General features: G+C 35.8%; 1 protein-coding gene across 2 annotated transcripts in view; it reads right to left on the bottom strand.

Moving 5' to 3' along the window:
• The window catches only part of Mgat2 (alpha-1,6-mannosyl-glycoprotein 2-beta-N-acetylglucosaminyltransferase), a 114879-nt gene that overhangs the window by 77415 nt on the left and 14339 nt on the right, over positions 1–23125 (bottom strand). For both annotated transcript variants that reach the window (XM_089239672.1, XM_089239671.1), the window contains exons 3-4: positions 16073–16569; positions 1069–1166 (exon numbers count right to left, since the gene is read on the bottom strand). In XM_089239672.1, coding sequence (XP_089095798.1) covers positions 1069–1166; positions 16073–16555 — 581 coding nt within the window. In that variant the 5' untranslated portion in view covers positions 16556–16569. The remainder of the gene's footprint in view (positions 1–1068; positions 1167–16072; positions 16570–23125) is intronic.

Genomic DNA, 23125 nt, shown 5'->3' with positions numbered 1-23125 from the left:
TAAACATTGTACTTGATGGTGACACAGAAATACACTGCTTGACAATCACTAAGAAACAAGATTTTGTGGCATAACGTATGATAGGCACCCTTTAACCCTTTCCCCAGCATAATTCGAAATTATAAATGACACATTAGAATTCACTATAATCGGTGTAAAATGTCCCATCTTTTTTCAAGAAGGCGGCTTGTCTTCATTTAGAGCAAGTACCCCTACCTTCCCAAATCTAACAATAGAATGAACCAAGAAAAGACAAATATTCATCTTTTTCTATTATGTACATGGTGCCTAAAAATATTAGAATTAACTTTTGGGGAAAGTAGATATCATCTAAATCCCACAGGAACCCATATCTGAAAACGTCACAGTAAGCTGGTAGGCAATCAGTGCACTAGAGAAGAAAAACATGGAGCTAGCATACATACAGCAACACATATGCTAAAAACTGCTGTTTTAAGTGAGTTCTATGCTTTAAATACTCTGAGAGTCTGAAAACATTTTTGAAAGAAAAAAAATGCAAATTTCATATGTAAGCATACAGGTATACAACCACGTCAGTTACAATGATTATGCATTGTAGCAACTGTCATATTATGATAGCTGATTTGTATAAGTCCCAAATGTTATCTTATTCATCCCATGTTATCTTATTCATCCAATAAAATGATCCACCACAAAGATCATTCTAATACAATGTCTGAAATCAGTTCTCTGGCCTGCTTCTTTTATGCAAAGAAGTAAATTAAATTTGTAATGAAGTGTATTTGATATTTGAGAATTTGGTATTATCTGCTTGTAATGGCAGGAACACAAGTCCTGGCTTACATTATAACAAAATGAATAACAGAATTTTTCATTCTGTCTAAATATAGGGGATGAATTTTCTTAAAAAGTCAATTTTTTCCTAAACTTTCAATGTAATGTCCATTTTTGGTGAAACAACTGGGGTTGTTATAACTAATGTCGACTAATATTATTGATGATTGCGATTTTAATATGAAACTTTCAACAGAATTTACAGCATAAAAAAATATTCTTCAGTGATACTATACATATAACTACACTCACTGCTCTTTTTTTATGTTTCTTGGACAATCATTGGAATCTGGACCAGGAAATACATTTGGATGTAACTGGATGGAGTATGGATAAAATATCTGTAAAACCTACAGGAAAAAAAGACAAGATAGAAAAAACTCAGTTGTTCTAAACATTCATCATCAATGACCTATATTCTACTCCAGTAATAGGTAAACTATGGCCTGCAGGCCAGATACCACTGCATATTTTAAAATAATAGTATAGAAATGTTTTATAATAAATTATATTGGCCTGACCAAATTTTTTTTTTGGCCCACTTCTAAAAGAGTTTGCCCATCACAGTTTTACTGTACTCAGTGTATTCTGTATAGGCCTACAGGTATACTCTCACCAATATAGACAAATTAGAATCTATTCAAAATAAATCTGCCCACTTCATTTTAAACTGTTGGCCATCCTCCACCTCGTTACTGAACTCAAGCGCCAACTCAGTATTCAATCACTTTCCTCCTGTAGACATATCTCTTAACTTTCCTTTTCAAAATCCTTCACAGCCTTTTTCATATAGACACTTCTGGTTTTCTAACTCCAGCTTCACACGTTTCCAAAAGAATTAAACATTCCCAAAAATTGAAACCCATCTTTGCATCCACAGACAGTTACAAATTTAGTTTCTTTCAACGAACAATAACTGATTGGAACGACTTCCCATCAAACATTGTACAACAGTTCCCGATTTCTTTTGTAACATCAACCATCCCTGTCAAACTTCACCACCACATTCCCTTGTATAGGTCTCAGCCAAGCAATATTGAATAAATAATAAAATAGCACAACATAGCACCATTTCTCTGTCAGGGACCTTAGAACCTGTTATAAACAATTTTGAACTTGACTCTCACAATTCATGATGACTGATAAAAATGTGCGAGTGGGAACTGTTTCAAACTAGTTTCATTTGAAACTAGATCAAGCATTTCTGTCAATATATGTAATTTTAATTTTACTTTCATGAGAATTTTTCCTTCAAATTTTAAATTTACATAACTTTCATACACATAAAGCTTCCAGAAAGTCAGGAATCAAGGCTAAATTCTTACCTCACTTAGACAAAATTTATAAAATAATTGCAACCACGAGACATTCCTATCCAGCAAGGTTAAAAAGGACAATACAGAAATTTTATTTCAAAAATTATATGTGGGAGTTATTATTGGAAATAATGAAAATACTTAAATATTTATTAGACCGAGAATAAAAGCACAATTTACTACCTAACTTACATAAAATCCAAGGTTTAAGAAAGTAAAAAAATAAATCTCTAAGACCAATATGAAAACACGTGGACATCTTCCAAAAGAAATAAACAATTTTATTTAGTGTGGAATATGCTATTTTGATGGCTTACAATGAAAATTCATCTCATATTGATAAGTTAGTGTATTCAGATAGTGATACCTCGACTAATGCAGATAATTGCATTTGTTAGCTGAAATCTTTGTTAACCAAAACATTATTTTGCATAGGTTTCTATAAAAAATTGTTTAATAATTTAATTGTTTAATTGCATTCAAAGAACTGCTCAAAATTTCAAAGTAACTTTAATAAAAACTAAGTAGTACCATAAAAAAATTAGAAGCTGACCAAAAGCTTAGATCAACAACTTCACAACTGGATGAAGAATTTAAAGGCAAATGAAAAAATGAACATCTTCCACTCTGCACACTATCAAGTCAGGTTTGTGAGCTATAGTAAAAAATAAAAGTGTGTGAGGTAATGTGCTATATGATATAGTCAGCTAATTTCTCTCTCACACACGATGCAGATGAAAAAGGTAAGCTCCTAGAATGTATAGTTCAATATCAAGAGTTACTGTATGCACTGAAAACTTTCACGTCTAAAAGGCTTTTTTTTTTTTAAATTCATTTTCTTTCATCTTAATCTTTTATAAACAATAAAACAGCTCAAAATTTGAGTGCACTATATAATTGACCAGATTCTGAATAGTATCCCACCATCAGGGCTGGATTAACCATCAAACAAAATAATCTCATGCTTAGGGCATCAGGAAAAAGGGGCACCACAAGTTAACAAGATGGGTTTTTTTTGGTATACACTCAAACCTGTTTTTGTGCGGTGGATAGGGACCGCATAAAAAAAAAATCACACAAAACTTCACGAGTAGCTATAAAAAATATTTTTCGCAACACATTTAAAAAGTATTTTTTTTATGCGGTGGATAGGGATCGCATAAAAAAAAGTCTCACGTAGAAAATAACTCAAAACCTTACGACATAACTAAGAATTGCTTTTTTAAATGAAATCAAGACCCGAGGCTTGGCAGCAGGGCCGCAACTAGGTCAGCTGGGGCAACAAAAATTCATTTTAGCGCCCCCCTCATAATATTGAAGGAGAGCAATGGCATCGGAGCCGGGGGTGCTGTGGGTGCTCGAGCACCCACGGAAGTTTGTAAAACAGGTCCGAGCACCCACAGAATTGATTCAGAAATCGAAATTTCCTGCATGGAACTCAAGACGAGCACCCACAGGTTCGAAACACTTCCGACGCCCCTGAAGGAGAGATTAAAGAGTGAAATTTGCACCCCCTCTAGTACAGCGCCTGCACCCCCTAGTTGCTGCCCTGCTTGGCAGATACTTGGAATCTCGCCACACCTTTTGGAATCTGATTGAGAAAATACACATGTGAACATTTTTAAATATTTTATTTACATATGTAATTATTTTACACATACAAAACGTTTTTGTATGCCTCTTATAGTGGATTCAACTAATCCAAATTCTTTACCAAGAGCTGTGGATCCTTCACCTTCTGCTATTTGTTTTAAAATCGTAGTCTCAGTTTCTAAGGAAATTGCCTTTCTCTTCGCTTTGTTTTTGCCCTTATTCATTTTCAGGGATTATGTTGAAAAATAAAATAAAAATCCTAAAACTTTATATCTAAATGGAAAAAATAATAAATTTACCTTCAATTTATGCTTTGAAATGATGGCTTATCTTAATGGTCCAGGAATATGAAAGCACTTTGAAGGACGTCAATTAAATATTGCGATTATATACTTCAATACATATGTAATGTAATTGGCTGACGCAATACTTATGTGATGAAATATCAAAAATCGAAAAAACTAAATGGCCCATCAAACCTATTTTTTTTTATTGATAACTTCATCAATTATGTTCTAATTTGATTGAAATTTTCATATACCGCACAAAAAAAATTCCACACACAAAAAAATTGCACAAAAAAAAATTGCATAAGAAAAAACTCCCAAAAAAAGACCGCACAAAAACAGGTTTGAGTGTAGTTTTTTTTCCAGCATGAAGCATACAACAAAAAAATCACGGAATTTTCGATTGATTTTATAGTTGTAGACCTCCATTAAAAGAATAGCACAAATGCAGAAAAATCAATAATATTGCAAACTAGAGATCACATTAATGCTGAGTTTTTGGAATGAGATTTCATGCAATTTTCATAAAGTAAGCTTGGACCTTCTCAACATCATCACATGGGCTCTTGGGTAAACTCATTTTTCTGAGGCCCCCCCCCTCCCCTTACCTAGCTAAAAATACCTCCTATCGATTTCCATACTGTCACATTGTAAACAGATCTAATTGTCATGAGGGCTGTTGAGAGAGCTTAACTGCCTCCATCTGTGTACAAGAAAGACACACACATTAAGAGTAATAGATGACAGGAACTTGAAAATGTACAAATCTTTGTGAATAGGGGGGATGCAATGAATGAGCAATGACTTTAGAAGCGTTATCTTATTGTTAATTATTATTACTCGTGTGAGACAGTTTCAGTACCCTTCTGGTATATAAGTCGAAACCAGTAAAATAACCCAGAAAACTCACTGCTGTGTTCCCAGCCTGATGAAATGAGTAAAAACATTACGGTTTCTCTATGAATCATTCAGTCTAGTCACCATCTATAGCAAAAGGCCTCAGCGCAAAGCTTGTGATATCACTGAAGGTCATCTCACCTGTAGCCATTGGATATACTACAAATAAAGGGGTAAAGTTGCACATGCACTGGTCTGCTATATCCAATGGCTATAGGTGAGATGACGTCACGAGCTTAGCACAGAGGCCTTCTGCTATAGATGGTGTTAGTGTAGTACGCTCGTAATTTGAAATTTTGCACCACACTTTTTTCTCCAATTTTTGTAATTATTTTTTTCTTTCACCCCTGATTCACCACTCTGTGCATTGCATAGGCTACACAGCCTAGAGCTGCCCATTTTGGTTTGATCTAGAGCCCTTAGAACGTGGGCAATGGAATGGTCCAGAGGTGTAATAGAAGCTACAGATTTAGCATAGGATCCTATGCGTTCACTTGAGTTGGGGGGCAATGAGAGAAAAACATTTCTGAAGAAGGGGGCGATGGAATCAAAAGTTTCAGAAACTATACCCTATAAAAGCGGTTCTCAACCGGTGCTCTGCGGTGGATCCAGGAAAATAAAATGAATCAGTAAATTTGATAGGTAAGTAAATAAGAGATGCCTACAAGGCTCTACCATAAAAATTAAGTACAAAAAAGGGCTCTTTGAGTCAATCAGGGCTCCATGAGTAAAAAAAGTTGAGAACCGCTGTCCTAGAATATAGGCATAAAGATACCTTAGGCCAGCATCACACTATAAAAGTTTTAGGAAAGTTCTTAAAACTTGAAAAATGCAACCAATCAGAGTATCCAGCTTATTGGTAATAGATGTTTTGTAACAGATCTTTTATCAAAATTTTATAGCGTAATCTCAGCCTTACTTTGATCCACCATAGAAGTAAAAGAAATAATAACAAATGTAGATTACAACTCGAAAATGTATCAGAAACAAAAGGTACCCAATGACTGTGGTTCACCAAGAATAAGGTACCTCTGAGTAATACCTGCCATGCTAAAATTCAGTGGTTGCTTTTGAAGCTCGTTCACGAAATCCAAACAAGCCGTCAATGACTACAATATCTTTAAAAAATTTTAAAATCTAAGGTCTTTTTGGAAAATATGAAAGAAAATTCCAGAAACTTCCAAAGATATTCCAAAAAAAAAAAAAATCCAAGAGATATTATCAAAGACTACAAAGGTTTCAACAGCTGGTGGATGCAAAGATAAATGCAGGAAAGAAAATTCAACTGCCCTTGCGAGGAATCGGACCCACGTCTTCTCACTTGCCGGGTGAGCACCCTAGCTCACTAGACTACAAAGGCATCAAATCTCAACCTTTCCTTAGAGCTTGTGTGCACTGAATGGGGCCGTACATGGATAGCAGTCAGAATTGTGAGTTTTGGCGCGAGTTAGGTCTCGCTGTTCATGTACGGCCCCATTCAGCGCACAAAAGCTTTAAGGAAAGAGGATTCGATGGCTTTGTATAGTTTAGTGCACTCGACGTGGGTTTGATTCCCCACAAATGCAGTTGAATTTTCTTTCCTAGACTTATCTTCACATCAGCCAGTTGTCAAACCCTTCGTAATAATAGTAGAGAGTGACATCTTCAGATATAAAAGATTTTGCACGTAGGGAAAAATGGGAAAGGAAAGAGACCTCCAATGTCTGTGCTTAGAAATATTCACACCATAACTCTGCTTCGGATTAGTTATTTCTGAAATAAAAAATTCCCTTTTCCTTTTTTTTTTTCATTTACAGATTCAATAGAGAAAAATTTAATTGTGGGTGGGGGGGGGGGCACCAAATCCATTCAAATGCTTAGGGCCTCCAAACCTCTTAATCTGGCCCTGTCCACCACTTTAAAATCTTGCCACTCGAGCAAGATAGTAATGACATAAGACCACAAGGGAAAAGCTACAGGATCATGGTCAAAGTCAGTATTGCCAACATGGTCAGTCAGTACGGCCAACATATACAATAAAAAATTACTTTTCTGCCAGTATATATGGTGTGTGTGTGTGAGTATGCTTTCTTTCCAAACAAGCCTTGTATAAGAGGCATTTGTGGGGGGTCCCCACAATTTTTTTTCAAAATCCTGTTTCAAAAACAATTTTTTTTAGGGGAGGTAGTTTCCCCTCCCCTCAAATGTTTTTTTTTTTTTAAATTCAAATCAATTTTTCTTCAACTTTACAAAAAAAATGTTAATCTGACATTCCATATCAAACTAGCAATGGTACCTAGTACTGCCTAGGTTTTTTTCATATACTGGGAGAATTAAAAAAGTAACAAACCATTGTTTGGGAACCAAGGTAACAAAAGTAGACATTCCAAAAATCATTGTTGCTAGACAGTTTTTGGATCTTATCAGGCATTTGCCTTAAGTCGGGACCTGTTTGGTGAACATACAAAATTTGGCAAAGATTGGTATAAAATTGTAGATTTGTATAGAGAACAGACATGTGCAGAAAATCAGTTTCATAAAAATAGATGTCGAGTTTTTCATTCCATCTGAGTGAAATTTAAACTTTTTATTTACCAAAAAGAACCCTAGGCCATGATAAGCTATCTTGGTGCAAACCACAAACCACACCTTTTTATGTCAGTCTGTTGATTTGTTATCAATTTGATATTTATTTTTTTGAGATGGTCTTTTTGAGAAATGTCATTTTGTACTCGATAGGATAATGGAATTCAAAGAAATCTTTGAACAAAACCAGATCTTCCTATAATTTTCCATGATTCGCTGTAGTTTCGTATTTTATGGTAGAAATCTATAGAAACTGAAAATTCTGTAGTAGTTGGCAAGTATGTGTATATGTCACTTTTTTTAATTCAAAATTCCATAAAAAATTAAAAAAACAAAATATCTTGAAAAATATTCAACCCATTTCGATAAACCTTGCAAATCTTTATCATATAGCCTATGTGAAAAAAATATATAAGAACTTAATTGAAAATGTAAATGCTTTGTGTCACAACACAGACAAGAAAAATTTCCCATCAGTATGGTCACCCCAAACATCAATAACAAGTCTGAAAACTGTTCAAGGTTGGGCATCAAGCCAGCAAAATTTTACTGGTAGTGACAAAAACTGGTAAAAAAACTATCTGACTCAATGTGTATTATATGGAATTGATACTTGAAATCATTACAAGAATCAACTTTATAATGTTGTATTGTGAAGTAATTTAGTGGAAAATGCATTTACAATGAAATAGGGTTAAAAACAAGGATGTGTTGACGCATCTAAAAAATTCTCTCAAAAATGGGCAAGGATGCATCAACACGTCCTTGACTTGTCTCCCATGCTGTTTGACAAGCTCCTCCCTCAGCATTCAGTAATGCTGATCTCATTGTAGAAAGCTTTTCACCCTCAAAGCAGAATGTTTTACATTGTTCTGCAACGAGCCCTCGGCTGAGTAGAAATGTTCTGCGGTAAAAATTCCAATAATTGTTTTTTTTTACATTTTTTCTTAAAATTCTTCCAGATTGTTCTGTAGTGGCACTGATTGTTCTGCGACATACATCTCAGATTTTGGCATATTCTGCTTTGGGGCTCTTCACTGGCACATAATACAGCAAGCAAACGTGAGTTAAGGAAACTGTGTTCTCTATCATGTATTATAGTCATCTTGAATAGCGAAATCTCTCTGTACGTGTGTGGGTGTGTTATTTGGGAATATGGTTATATAACTGTGTTTGAGAAAACTCGTTTCTTGAAGAGTACTTTTTTTTTTTTTTTATAATATTCCCGAAGAAAACTTTGGAAACATCTTAATATAATTGATTGCACTTCTTAAAGTGTTACAGTAATAGAGTTCTGACAAGTCAAATTTTTAATTTTTCATCAAATTTTTCATCTTTATATACTGTAGCATCTCAGAAATCGATGTAGTTTCATTACATATGGTGTTCTGATCAAATAAAACAACTCTTACTTGATTTTTACTTAATATATTCCACTATCTCAGCATTAATTTCGTGATTATGTTTGAATATCAGAAACATGCAACTTTTCATAGAAAATCATGCAACCCGTGGTAGCATAAGTTGGGGTATTACTATCGTTATAGAAATTACAATTTATAATATTATGATGAGGCAATAAATAGGGGGGAAATGTTGCAGCTTGTTATAAAAAATATAATAATAGTAATGTGCTTTCTCAGCTTTTCTCTCTCATGGGGGAAGTTCAGAGAAAGAACCGGTTGCCCCAGCATAGTTACCCGCCTATACGATAAATTATCTTAGTGTAAACACACTTTTTAGGTCAATTGTTGATTGGTCATTAATTTGATATCTATTCTATGGAAGTGCAGTCTTTGCGTGACGTCATTTTGTACACGATAGGATAATGGAATTCAAAGAAATCCTTGAACAAAAGAAGTTTTTAAAAAAACCATATTTCCATAATTTTTCACGATTCACCGTAGTTTCATATTTTGCGGTGGAAATCCATAGTTTTCTATGTCAAATGGAAATTCCGTAGTAGTTGGCAAGTATGCTTATAACTCAGGCTAGGATTTTTATGACCTAAAAACTGATAGAAAATGCTCTATAAAAAATTATTACACCACAAAAGACCAAAAATTTGCCTTATTAAGTAAAAATACAAAAATTTACCTTTTCTATTTACAGTAACATTACTTTTAGCAAAATAATGAGAATGAGGAATATTGAGATGTAATTAATTAATATTACACAACACTGTATATAAAATGTTTTATGTACAGTACTGAAAGAAAATTGCGGATTCCAAGAATAATCCGGATAATTGGAATTCTTTTAAACAGGGAAAGGGTTTGTACATCTGTATTTGTATGTGACTAGCTGTGTATTGAGAGAGAAAAAAATAAAATGTTAGATAGGTGTGTACCTCTATAGTACATAAACTGTTTCACAGAAACCTTTGAACACATTGTAAATGACACCCCCCCCCCCCCCACAAGTACATACTGAATTCTTTTATTCATTGACTTATCCATAAGTCTATACAACAGGTATTAAAAGTAAATGGAATTTTCTTATCAGTCGATATGAGAGCTGTGTGTTTGTTGTCAGCAGCAAAGAGTAAAAACATTCTTTCATTGTTATTATAGACGTATTTTACAATATATTTTAATGTGCTACAAAGCTGAGTTAAAAATAACTTTACTCATGTTTGGTGTGCTAGTTTTCAACCTTTGTGAGACCATGTCCCAGTGTAATTAAAACAAAATAAGTCAGGGTTCTAAACCTTTTGTGTTTCCCAGATCCTTTGTGCCAATAAAGTAAAGTTGAAGATATAATACCATGAATGATATAAAAAGGCCATCAGTACAGTATACGGCCAATGGCAGTCTAAGGGCAGTGCAGCCTGTGCAATTGCACAGGGCACCAAATAAACAAGTTGAAATATTTGATGTACATCAGTAAAAAATGACTTTTTTGGTATTTAGAAAAAAAATCTAATGTACAAAATAATGTATACATGTAAAATGACCGAGATTGGGAAAAAAATTAAAAGTTTGAATATATGCAGTTGTTTTTTAGAAAAAGAATCTATGAGCAGTAAACACCTACATATATATACATGTTACTGCCAAAGATCGAATCGATTTGCGACGGGGTCGGACACTTTGCGAATTGGCCAAAGTCTGTCTGAATTGTAGAAATGATTCAGGCTTAGACCAGCTATTTTGCAAAGTGGCAGGAGATCCCTGGCTAATGCTTGATGTGCTGATGTCAGGAATAGGAAATCGTTGAGATTGATATTCACAATTGATCTTGAACAATATTTGACTGTTAGTCCGTGGAACATTTTGCCCAATTTATATAGTCGCTACGTAATTTTCTATATTGGATTATCAATTTAATTTTAAATACAGTACATAGTATACTACTGTCTCTGTATTGGTTTTTATTCCCATTTTACATGTCAGCGAAAGTGCAAATTATTTCTCTCATTTATTTATTTGTTGCCGGTCCATGAATTATTTGTCATTTACTTTTTGTTCGTCCAAAAAATTATTTATTTTATTTATTTTTGGTTGGGCCATAAATATTATATCTCCCACACACACATTTTTGTTTTCTTATAACAAACACAGTAGAAAATGGAATTGAGAAAAACGAGACAATATTTATATTCTCACTAATAGACATGTATTATCCTCATTTACGAACGTACTTGTATAAGAAAAGAGAAATATCTTCTCTTTTTCTTCAAAACTGTTCACGAATACATACTCATTTCATGCGTATCAAACCAACACTCCCAAAAGAACCCTCCCCCTTCTTTGGGAGTGTTGATTGAGCTTTTGATTCTTGAGTCCTGATAACAGGTAACTTTTGACAATGGCAAAGATAATCAGGCATTGTATTTGGTTTTTTTTTCAAGACGATCGATACACACCTTAGCGTGAATTCTTCGCGTATCTAAACTTTGTAACAAAAATGGGTAAACGATAATCCCAGCATTGTTCTGTACTAAAGATATTTGACATTTGCATTAACCCTTTCATGGGTGACTCCCTGCGGTAGCAATTTTTTCTGCGGTCATGTCACCATTCTTGTTGTACCCATCAGGAAAGTTTTCTGACAAGGATGGACCAGATATCCAACTCGCGACATCTTTAAACATCCTTTGGTACTTTAGGCAAGTATCTTATTAACCTGGGCTACCACGCTCAATTTTTCTGCTTTTTATCCAGAATTTGTTTTACCATTGTTAATGATGCCAGATAACTTGATCCTCAAAACAGCACTTATTTTGGTGAGCAATCATCGCTTATATAACGAGATGTATAACGAAGTAAATTTTAATGAGAAATTAATGGCAAAGGTGTTTCTGATATATTTCATGGACCGGACAAGTGAGAAGCCGATTTTTTCCTTTGCTTTCATTTGAGCGTTCTGGATAAAATACTAGGTGAAGGGACCAAAATGCACACTTGCCCCTTTTGATAGAGTAGAGGGGCGACTCTTGGCCCATGCAACTATTATGGCCGCACAGGGTGCTGTCCAACAGGAGTGCTAGATCCAACGTGAATGGGTGGAAAAAAGTTTCATTGACCAAAAAAAAAAAAAATGGTTTCTGTCTGCTGGGGGGGGGGGGGGGGTGAAGAAGCGCCAAATCCAAGATGAAAAGAAAGAAAAATGTTTTGAAAAAGAATTTTTTGGTTAGGAATTGTTGGAATATGTTGTGAGGGAAGGTTTTTGCCCCCCCCCCCCACAATGGTTGGGCAGACAGGGCTCTAGCGCGGGGGACTCCATACTCTTATCATTTTCCTTTTTCATGCTATAAATTAACTGTAGAGGGCCTCCCTGAAATATCTGGCTTGGGGGCCCGCAAAATATTCCAGCCTAGGTGTCTCGACACAGGATGTAGGCATATGTAGGGAATAGGCAGGAGGCCCAAAAAAAAAAAAATCCCACGCGGGTAAAGAGTTTTTGTCTCGCGCCGCCCCTGACAGATTACATTCTTAGTACCAGTCCCTGGCTATTCCTTCAAGTTTTCTAATCTCCATTGTCGAGGGTATGCATGATGTCATGTCAATTTTTACTTTGTGAAATGTTAAAAATTTTTTAAGTCTTAACTAAGGTCTACCGTGCCGCCCCCTACAATCTGCCACCTGGGTGCACTGCACCCCTTGCACCCTCGCTTAAGCCGCCCCTGCCGCTCTATTATACATTTTTTAATATGAATTTGTATCAGATGTATTCATACAGTGATACGTAATTAAATTAAATTAATTAAATCGTAATTAATTTTTAATCTAATGTTATGTGAATATCACAGGATAGTAGATTTTGATGCGATGATATTGCTGTAATTTTAAAATCGGTACAAATGGGAATAATATTTTGTGAAGCCAAAAAAAACAGGTGGAAATAACAATTTTCACTGACTGAGAACTTATTTACTGAATTTTATGGACCTTTTACACTCAGTAAAGCTATTATCGCCAACTTACAAAAGACCTATTCATACCTTTGGCCTTACTGTTGTGGTGGGAGGAATCCTATCAGTGAAAACCCAGCACCCTACTGTTGACAACTGGGGGGAAGGCATCGTCTTACCTCAAGAGGCACTGCCATTTTTCAAAGGATTTTGGTAAAATCGTGTGCCTGACTCAGAAGATTTTCTTTCAATATGCGTAACTTTCGAAGGGTTAACGACCCTATTAAAGAAAAATTCCCTGAGACACCAAAATCTATAATTGTCCCTTACCAATTGATACTGGTGTCCCCTGTCAAAGCAGTCAATTGACGGTGTATTAATAATTCATGGTCCATCATATCCATCCTGCTGAAAATTTTGAAGACTTCGATCATATCCCCCCCGACACCTGTGGTCTTCCAATGTATTACACAAGTGATACTCGACAAAAATAAATATGGGAAGTATCAATTTGTGTTATGCTTGGCAAAAACTTCTTTTTGTCAACACATTTTTTACTCTAGTTTTTTCCAGCTATGGCAAAAACTTACCAACCCAAAAAATTATAAATTATTAAACCAAAATTTGATTTAAAAACTATGTCATTTTTATAATAGTGAAACCTGTACGAAACAGAATGTCAATAGACTGAAATAATATTTTATTTTAGATAAACTTTCGTTTTATGAAAGTGCAAATAAAAACACTAATCATTGAACAGACTGCATTTTGATTATGTTTAAGACAGGTTTCCATCTCATACAGTGTCCATCTTAGACAGATTTTACTGTAAATTGAAAAATAAATGCATAACAATGCCTTGCATGCATAGATAAATAATCTATTTTTGCACAGTTTTTACTATGTTTTTTCCACCTATGGCAAAAACTTGCCAACCCAGATACAGTGAAATCTTGATATAGTGATACTCTGTGGATCAAGAAAGAAAATATTGTTGTATTGAGCATCGTTTTAGTTAGGTTTCGCTGTACAGTAATACCCGACTTACACTACCTCGAGTTACACAATTTCTGAGTCACACGATTTTCTGTGAAAAATACACATTTCTGAAATTCAAGCATAATCACAGCTGAGATAACGGAAATCATTAAACGATAATCAAGTAAAAAATTGTTTTATTCGATCAGATTATATTTAATGAAATTACACCAATTTTCGAGAGGTTAAAGTATGTAAAGATGAAAACTTTGCCGGGATTTTAGAATAGAATTCCAAAGCTTATTTGATATCTGCTATTTTCACAGAGAAGGTCACAATTTTATAAATGAAGTCTAATGCCAAGTTTAAAAAAATAATTTGTTTAATTGCTCTTTGATGACAATGCACCTGGTCTGCAACTTTTAGTTGACTAATGGCTGAAATTTGTTTCCTTGCCTCCAAACATAAGCAGCCCATTTCTTTTGATTGGTCAAGGTGTTATTGAAACATTCAAAGCGTTCAACACAAAGTTTCATTTACAACTTTCATTTTATAGGCAAATTTCAGTCTTTTCTACCTAACCGGATTGCAGTCAGAATGCAAGTTTATGAAACCCCATAGCATTATAGTCACAGTGAGAAAGAAAAAGGCGGGCATTCTTTTTAAAGTTTGGTCCCAATTAACTAATATCTATATGTATTTCTATGGAAAACTGTACTAACTTATGCAGTTGTTGCCGATCCCATCTATTGCATAACTTCGGAGTATTATTGTACTTTGTCTATTTTAGAAATTGGTTTACTTTGGACAAAATTTGCTACTTTCATAGTAAACACGATTGTGTGAATGGTGGGGGTATTAGATGTTTTAAACACTTTTGTAAAACATAATTTATGCTCGTTCTTTCATTGATAAAATTAATATAAGCATATATCAATTAATATAATTAATATAATTCTTAAACCAGAGTTTGTGTGTTTTAAACAATTTTTTTGTATTAAGCTTTTCTCTGAAATGAGATGCTAGATAAATGTGAGATATGTGGGAAGTATCAATTGTTGATGATAGGCAAAAACCCATTGTCAGGACATTCTTTACTGCAGTATTTTCCAGCCACCAACTCAAAAATTTATTAGTTCTTATACTGAAGTTTGTGTTCAAAACTATCTTATTTTAATTTAGAAAAATAATCAAATGCACAATAATACCTCACATGCATAAATGGGGGAAAAAATCAATTTTTATTACTTGGCAAAAAACCTATTTTTGCTGGGACGGTTTTTTTCCACCCATGGCACAAACTCTCTAATGCTGGTACTGTTAATCATGCATGCCTCAATGCCTTCCATCTTCATGCAAGTCAGTGAAAGACACAAGAAAAACGAATGCTGTCTCCCGCCTACAAAGAAGACACATATGCTATACATCAGAAAAACCACCATGAATCTTCCCAGTCACCTGGTAACCGTCTTGCTCACTTTGCTCAAGAAAGCTGAGAACTTTTGTCATTCCCCTCTACAGTTCCCATAGAAAGCAAATCGACGAATATATGTATTCTCAATCTTTCTCCGGATGCTGCTGAAGAAGTGCGACAGAAATCAACAAGAGTTCTAAAACACACAAAAGCTCTTAAGTACAACAATATTAGTTGTGATAAACACAGTTTTGAAAACCCTGGTCTCAAAAAAGGACATTACAATTTCTCTTGCTGACAAAGAGAATGCTACAGTTATCTTCAACACCGCAGACTACCAACAGAAAATTTTAGATGTACTTCATTCTACCCTGATGATTACAGGAAGTTATGTTGCAATCTCTCATCAAAGATCCTGAATATCTAAACAGAAGATCAGCAGGATCTCACAAGATTTGAAGTTTTGCCATCTCAACTTCATGGTTTTCCCAAAATATACAAACCAAATATATCTCAACAATCATTAGTAAGCACAGTGGTTCAAAAGAATTCAGGTTCTATCAACAAACTGGGTCCCATGGACCTAGGTGAATTAAAGGTGAGCGATGCAACATACAGCTCGGCATGGACTGGTTAAAAACTTGAAATTCAGGTTTTAACCAATCCACATGCTTGCATTGGATTGGTTATTGATGCATTGCTTGCCGTATGGCGCCAGTGAGACCCTGCTTCAGGAATAAATTAAACTTGTATGTCAAGGTACCACTGTGCATTACTATCAATTTTAATATACAGTGGTAACTACTCTTTCTGAATGAAATAATTAAAAAATAAATACTTATAAACTTACTTTTGCAAAATCTATCCTCTGGACAAGTGCATTTATTTTAACATCAAATACATCATGACTGAAGACTATAAGAGTTTCATTCACATAAAGGGCCTGCCGTAATGACTCAATCAAAGCAAATAAATACTGAGCCCGATTGTGAACCTGAACTACAATCACAACATCGTTTGGTTGCAACTGACTAAATTTATCACTGTTATAAATCTTCTGCTCTGCATTAAGCTCATGAACAGCACTCTGCACAGCTTCAACAGACTTTGGCGTGGAGCAATTTGAAATGAAATCTAGCATGGCACTAAAATTTGAAAAGAATGTTTCCTCATTATCACCAAAATTACTACGGGAAGTAACAAAGAGATCAGATCCTATGTTGACGATCCGTAGCTGAAGCCATAAAAAAGATACTATGAAGAGAAGAACAACAGTCTTGAATATATGCGACGAGCATCTTCGAAACATGGCAGTGCAAATCCATCCTGCCATCCCGTCATCACAACCTGAAAAGTTATAAGTAATTAGCATGGAATTTTATATATATATATATATCCTCTTTTCATAAGGGATACTATAAAACATCAATCACTTTGAACAGAGATCTGTCTCATTCATTTATGTTATATTATTTTGCTAAGGTCTATACAAGAGAATCCAGATAAGAGTACATACAAATATTTAATTTATAAGCATCAAATGTAGAGTCCTCAATAACCAAAAAAATCAAAACCACAACTGTATGAGAGAAAAAACAAAATTTTAAATAGTTGTTCTATATTCTAATTATTGTTTCATTTTAGTTTATAGCCTAATAACTGCATTATTTTAGTCAAGCCAAGAAGTTTGAAGCTTATTTTAACCTTTTTAGTCTTTTTTTTAAAAGTTTGAAGCTTATGAAATATATTTTCTTGATTAAAATTTTTTATGAATACAATGAATATAACTGACTTCATGTTCTTAACTGTGTTTTTAAATCAACAAAAAAAAAATTACAATACTGTCAACTGGAGTGACATTGCCCAGTTTTGAAAAAAATTATTTCTCACAGTGTAAAACCTAGGCGATAATTTATGGCACTGCAGTCTTCAAGGTATTTGCTTAACATGTAAATGAGCTGACCCAAGATTTGTGTTTCCTGAAGAGTGATATCATCAATAAGCCAGTTTTTTGACGAGATTCAATATCAAGAGAAACTTGAATATCACAAACTTTTATTTGTGCAAGCTTTTTTGAAAACCAGGCAAGTCCCATCAGTTATTGCTATTATTAGTAGATGTAACGAAGATTGTAAAGCAATTGGAGTTTTGGTTTTACACCTTATCAGAAGATTTTTATTTTAGTGGACTCTAGGTTTCATAGGAGATTTGAGGTCACTGTCTACTTTCTAATTGTCATTTTTTTATCAAAGTACTAACTTGAAAGGTATAAATGGATAAAATCTTATAACATAAATATGAATTGACCCATTGAAATAAGAACTCATAAATTATATCAACAAATCATGAACCAAACCTAAAAATTTTATTTTCAACTTTTAACAAATAGGTTGAATGAAAATGTTTCACTTCAATTTTAAAAATGGACATTCCCACATTCCAGAAATGGGTAACCCCATTTGACAGTAATTGAAATAGCAAATTAACTTTCAAAATAATTACTGAAAATCAGCATGACGTCCTATGCCATCATTGCAAGTTGACTGGTTATGTATGTATAAATACACTTTTTCAATTAACTTCCAGTAGTCTGTCAATTTTGGCAATCCAGCATACCCCGGTCTGATATGTGCCAAATTAGCGAGAGTCCACTGTACTAATTGAAATTTTTATTGCATCCATATTTTTATGTACTACCTTGATGATTAATTAAAGATAGTTAATGTTAACTAGATGAGTTAATTGAAGGTAGTTAGGAAAATTGGAATAATTATATAGATATTATAGTAGCAATAATAGCATGGGAAATATGTAGCTGAGAAGAACGAAAGAGGCTAGAGAAGGTAAAAGAAACCTAGGTTAGTACAAGAATGTTAGGTCAGAAGGCATTGTTGGGTAGTGGTGAAATTCGATGGGAAAAGTTCATCGGGAATGAGACAGGTTGTTGAATTTAAGGGAAAAGGTATATTTTGGAATGCACTTATATGTAGTCTGAGAAAATGTAATAAAATGAGATCATAGTAGAGAACGATAGGTAGGTGAAATAAAATGTTCATGTCAAGCTGAAGCCCGCAGCACTGGAAATCTTATGTAAAATAAGATAAGGCTAATCTTTGTTGCTGGTCAAATGCATTGATTTATTACAGGATGTGTGTCTAGACCATTCCTATGCACGTGAAACGAATCTGAATTAAAATGGTTGGGTCAAAGGTTATGGGTTCGTGATATTTTACCAGAGAAGGTAAGAGCCAATGAAGTAAAAGTTTCATGGTGAAAAGTAGGACAGTGAGTAAAGGAAAGACTAAGATGATTGAATGGAAAGTTTAAAATAGCGCAAAAAGGCAGAGTTAAAATTATGATTAAAATATAAAATGATTTTAGAGCAAGAGATAGGGAAGCAAAAAGTAGACCTGAAGGTTTGTGCGAGAGAAAAAGCAGTGGTAGTATGAAGAAAACGAAGATGCTACCCCCAGGAGTGGGAAGGGATAAAGTCCATTTTAGAGCAGCAAAATATAAAATTTAGAGCAGTTTTCGAAACAGCAAAAAGTTTCAGAGTAAGGATACATAAATCGGAGCAAGAAAATTAATGTTAGAAGAAGAAACAATGACATAAAGCAACAATATTTAGGATTGATAACAAAAAAGGAAAAAACCAAATTAATGAAAAAACTCATATCTTCTTAATGAACTTTACACACGTCTATTTAAGATGACTCAAAGTTTTTGCTTGCTAGTCTAGAACAGGAGCAGTTTAAATAGGCTGAAAATTTTCTATAATAAGTTTTCAATTTTTCTCTTCCTTTTAAATTGGTAATTTATTCAATAAAAAAATCTTAATTTTTGATATTTTTATACTTGTGTACAGTAGTTGGTGCCACCTATCTTTTAAATTGTGATGCATGGGTATATAACTTGGATTGGATTGGATTTTAAGTTTATTGGCGCAAGGACCAATTTGGTCAAACTGCGCCAAAACAAATGGTTATAAAAAACATGATTGTCCTTTTGTCATTTCAAAAATTGCAAAACCGCATGATAAAAAGCAACATGAAACGTAAAACAATGACATGAATTGTAAAACTATAATGTCATACAAACCAATGGCTTTGATGAATTTAAAAATGCGAGATGCATCGCTATTGTCATTTAAAATGTCATGAAGTGAAAGATGACTATGACCAAAAGCGGTCGTAAAATGATGACGATGATGCGAACAAGTAAAAGCATGAGCAATGGACTTTGACAATGAGGGCACTGTGGTTGACTCTCTCGTAGTAATAGATATGATTGTGTGATGCGACTGTGTCCTATGCGTAACCGGGCAAGCAGAACTTCCTCTTTTCGGTTAGTCCTGCAGCTCGAACGCCAATGGCCAAGTGTGGGCTTGATGGCATGTAATTTGTTATTAATTTGATTGTTCCAATGGTCCTGCCAGCGGCGATGCATCACTTCCCGGAGGATCGAGAAGTGGTCACTGGCAGGAACCAAAAGACTATTACCAATGTTGGTTGTTGTTCGAGCTGCGGTGTCTGCTTTTTTGTTGCCCGGTATTCCAACGTCACCTGGTACCCAGTAAAATTTTACTGAGGTACCGTGATGGATGAGGTAATGTAATTCATGAAAAATGACATGAATGAATGGGTGAGTGTGGAAACTGAAGCAACACAGTGCTTGCAATGCGCTGAGAGAGTCGCTATAAATGATGCATCGTCTGTGGCATTTGCGTCGTATATGACGTAGAGCCTGAAGGACTGCGTACAGTTCTGCCGAATAAATAGAGAATGTGTCATGAAGTTTGAAAGATGTCTCCTCACAGCAGATGTAGGCACAACCGACATGCCCAGGGCTCTTAGAGCCGTTGGTATATATGGGAAAGTACCTATTGTACCTACCCCTGTGCCTAAAGAATATCTATCGATATATGACATCTGCTGTGGTGGCTCTTGGGTATAATGATAATGAAAGAGAGACATCTGGCAGAGACTGTTCCCAGTTGCTTGGCAACTGGCACCACACGACTGATGTCTAATTCTAGTTCTTCCACAAGTGCCCTCATACGAAGACCGTAAGATGGAGCACATGAAGGTCGAGCAGCAAAAAGTCTATGAAATGAGGGATTAAAAATGACACTATGAAGTGGATGACCTGGCAAAGACTTTATTTTGATATGATATTTCAAAGGAAGTTGTTGGCGTCTTGATGTCAGTGATGGCTCATTGCATTCGACATACAGGCTCTCCATAGGAGACGTCCGGAAAGCTCCAGAACAAATCCGCAGGGCGAGATGGTGGACTGGGTCGAGCACACTCAGATAGCTCCAAGGTGCCAACCCGTATACAATGGAGCCGTAGTCGAGCTTCGATCTTATTAAAGCTTTATATAAGTGAAGGAGCGACTTACGGTCAGCTCCCCACGATGTAGAAGAGATGAACTTCAAGAGGTTCATCGTCTTCATGCAACAAGTTCTTAATTGAGCAATTTGAGGTTTGAAAGTGAGTTTATTGTCAAATGTGATGCCGAGGAATTTAGTATTTTCTACTATTGGTATTTGATTATTGTTTAGGAACAATTGTGGATCATCATGAAGGTCTCGACACAGACAAAAGTGCACAGCGACAGTCTTTTCGGCGGAGAAAGAGAAGCCATTATCATGAGCCCACTTGCTGATCTTGTTGAGAGCAGTTTGCAATTGTCTCTCGGCTGACCTCATATTCACTGATTGATACGATATCAACAGATCATCCACGTAGAGTGCGCCAGTGACAGACAACAGGAGTTGGTTCAACACCCCGTTGAGTCTTAAAATAAAAAGTGTTACACTTAAAATGCTACCTTGAGGTACACCTTGTTCTTGAATTTGGGGAGCTGACAATGTGCTTCCGATTCGTACCTGGAAGATGCGGCGAGCGAGAAAGTTCTTAATGAAAATGGGCAAGTTACCCCGCAAGCCGCTATTATAGAGGTTAGAAAGAATTCCGTGCCTCCAAGTACGGTCGTAGGCATTTTCTATGTCGAAAAATATGGCTAGCATATGCTCCCTCTTCACAAATGCTTGTCTTATTGATGTCTCAAGGCATAACAGATTGCATGTTCTAGACCTGAACCGTCTAAAGCCGCTTTGATGTTTCGATAAAATATTGTTAACCTCAAGGTAGTGCATAAGGCGATAGTTGACCATACGTTCCATGAGCTTACATAGACAACTGGTCAAAGCAATAGGTCTGTAACTGTTCAGTTGTTGAGGATTTTTGCCAGGCTTCGGGAATGCAAGAACTATGACTGCTTGCCAGGTGTCAGGAAATGAATGACTGACCCAGATCCGATTAAATAAAATGAGTAAATGTGACAGTGATTCTGGTGAGAGATGCCGAATCATGGAATAATGAATAGCATCGGGCCCTACAGCTGAGTCAGGACTTTGCTGCAAGGCAGTCGTCAGTTCATGAAGGGTGAACAATGAATTGTACCCCTCCGGTGTAAAAGCCCGGAAGGTGTACGATGTACGTTCGGCTGATGATTTAATGGGATGAAACGATGGGGGATAGTTTGCATCACTGGAAACAGCAGCGAAATGGGCGGCGATGGTGTCCGCAATATCCCTCACATTGCTAATGATAGTGCCATTGGTATTCAAAATGGTGAGAGGATGAGACTGATAATGACCATTGATTTTTCGGATCCGGTCCCAAATAATTTTGGATGAAGTTGATGAATTGATTCCCATTGTAAACTTTTGCCAGGACTTACGTTGAGCCTGGCGCCTGGTTCTTCTCGCTATCGCCTTCGCTTTTAAAAATGCCAACTTATTATCATGGGTAGGGTACAGCCGGAACCTACTCCATGCTTTCTTTTGTGCTTTAATAGTGAGATTACATTCATGGTTCCACCAAGGTTTAGGAAATTTCGGAAGTTTCGAGGAGATTTTCGGAATTGTTTCATTTGCTGCAGAGATCATGCAACTGGTCACAAGGTCGACACAGTGGTCGACGTCGGGTTGCGAGACCATATCCTCCGTGATTTCTGCCTTGATCGTGAAGTCTGCCCATCGGGCGGCCACAAGCTTCCACCGAGGAGGTCCCTCAGAGGGAAATGATTGCTCCCATGGAGGTCCGGATTAACCGACAAGGACCAATTGGGCAAGAGTGTAGGTGAACATAACAATAAATCTATTGCAGTGAAACTATTGTTTGGGGCATGGAAATGAGTGAAACTGCCATCATTCATGATGGTGAGGTCCATGTCGTCTAACAGCCGTTCAACCATTTCCCCACGAGGGGTGTAGCTGTTAGAACCCCATATCATGTTATGAGCATTGAAGTCTCCAAGAAGAAAAAATGGTGGAGGTAATTGATCAATCAGATCTTCTAGATCTCTCTGTAAGATGGTGTCATTTGGTGGCAAATAAATGGAACAGATGGTAACTCTTAGGCTGTAGAGATTTCCACAGCGATGGCTTGCAGGTTCGTGCGCAGCGTTAGAACGCACGACGACACGTGATGTGGAACCAGCAGAGCAACACCGCGGCAGGCTCTACTCCCGTCATCGTAATCAATACGGAACAGGGAATGTCGCCTGATGTTCCATGTCTCCGAGGGCTTCGTAAAAGTTTCCTGGAGTGCCACACGAACAGGATGATAACAATTGATCAAATCCTTGAGATCTTAATAATTGGAGCACGAATGTTCCATTGAATTATGTTGGCCATAAACTAAATAGAAGTAGACGGTTTAAGGTCTTCGAATTTATTCCGGTATAGTTTACGGCGAGTTGTACCGGATTCTGTAGGATTGTCAAGATCCATGTCACCAATCGATGTGTCATCGATAAGTGACACATTTTTAACGGTGGGATGTTTCAAAGCTCTCTGTATGGCTTTTTTGGAATACCCCGTCTTGAAAGGTTT

The sequence above is a fragment of the Pholcus phalangioides genome, unplaced genomic scaffold, assembly GCF_987345545.1.
Source record: "Pholcus phalangioides strain wild (caught in Gottingen) unplaced genomic scaffold, Ppha-v1.0 ptg000011l_1, whole genome shotgun sequence".
In the NCBI taxonomy this organism is placed as follows: Eukaryota; Metazoa; Arthropoda; class Arachnida; order Araneae; family Pholcidae; genus Pholcus; species Pholcus phalangioides.
The sequence above is the reverse complement of the archived record's forward strand: the minus strand, read 5'-3'. Positions and strand labels throughout refer to the sequence as shown.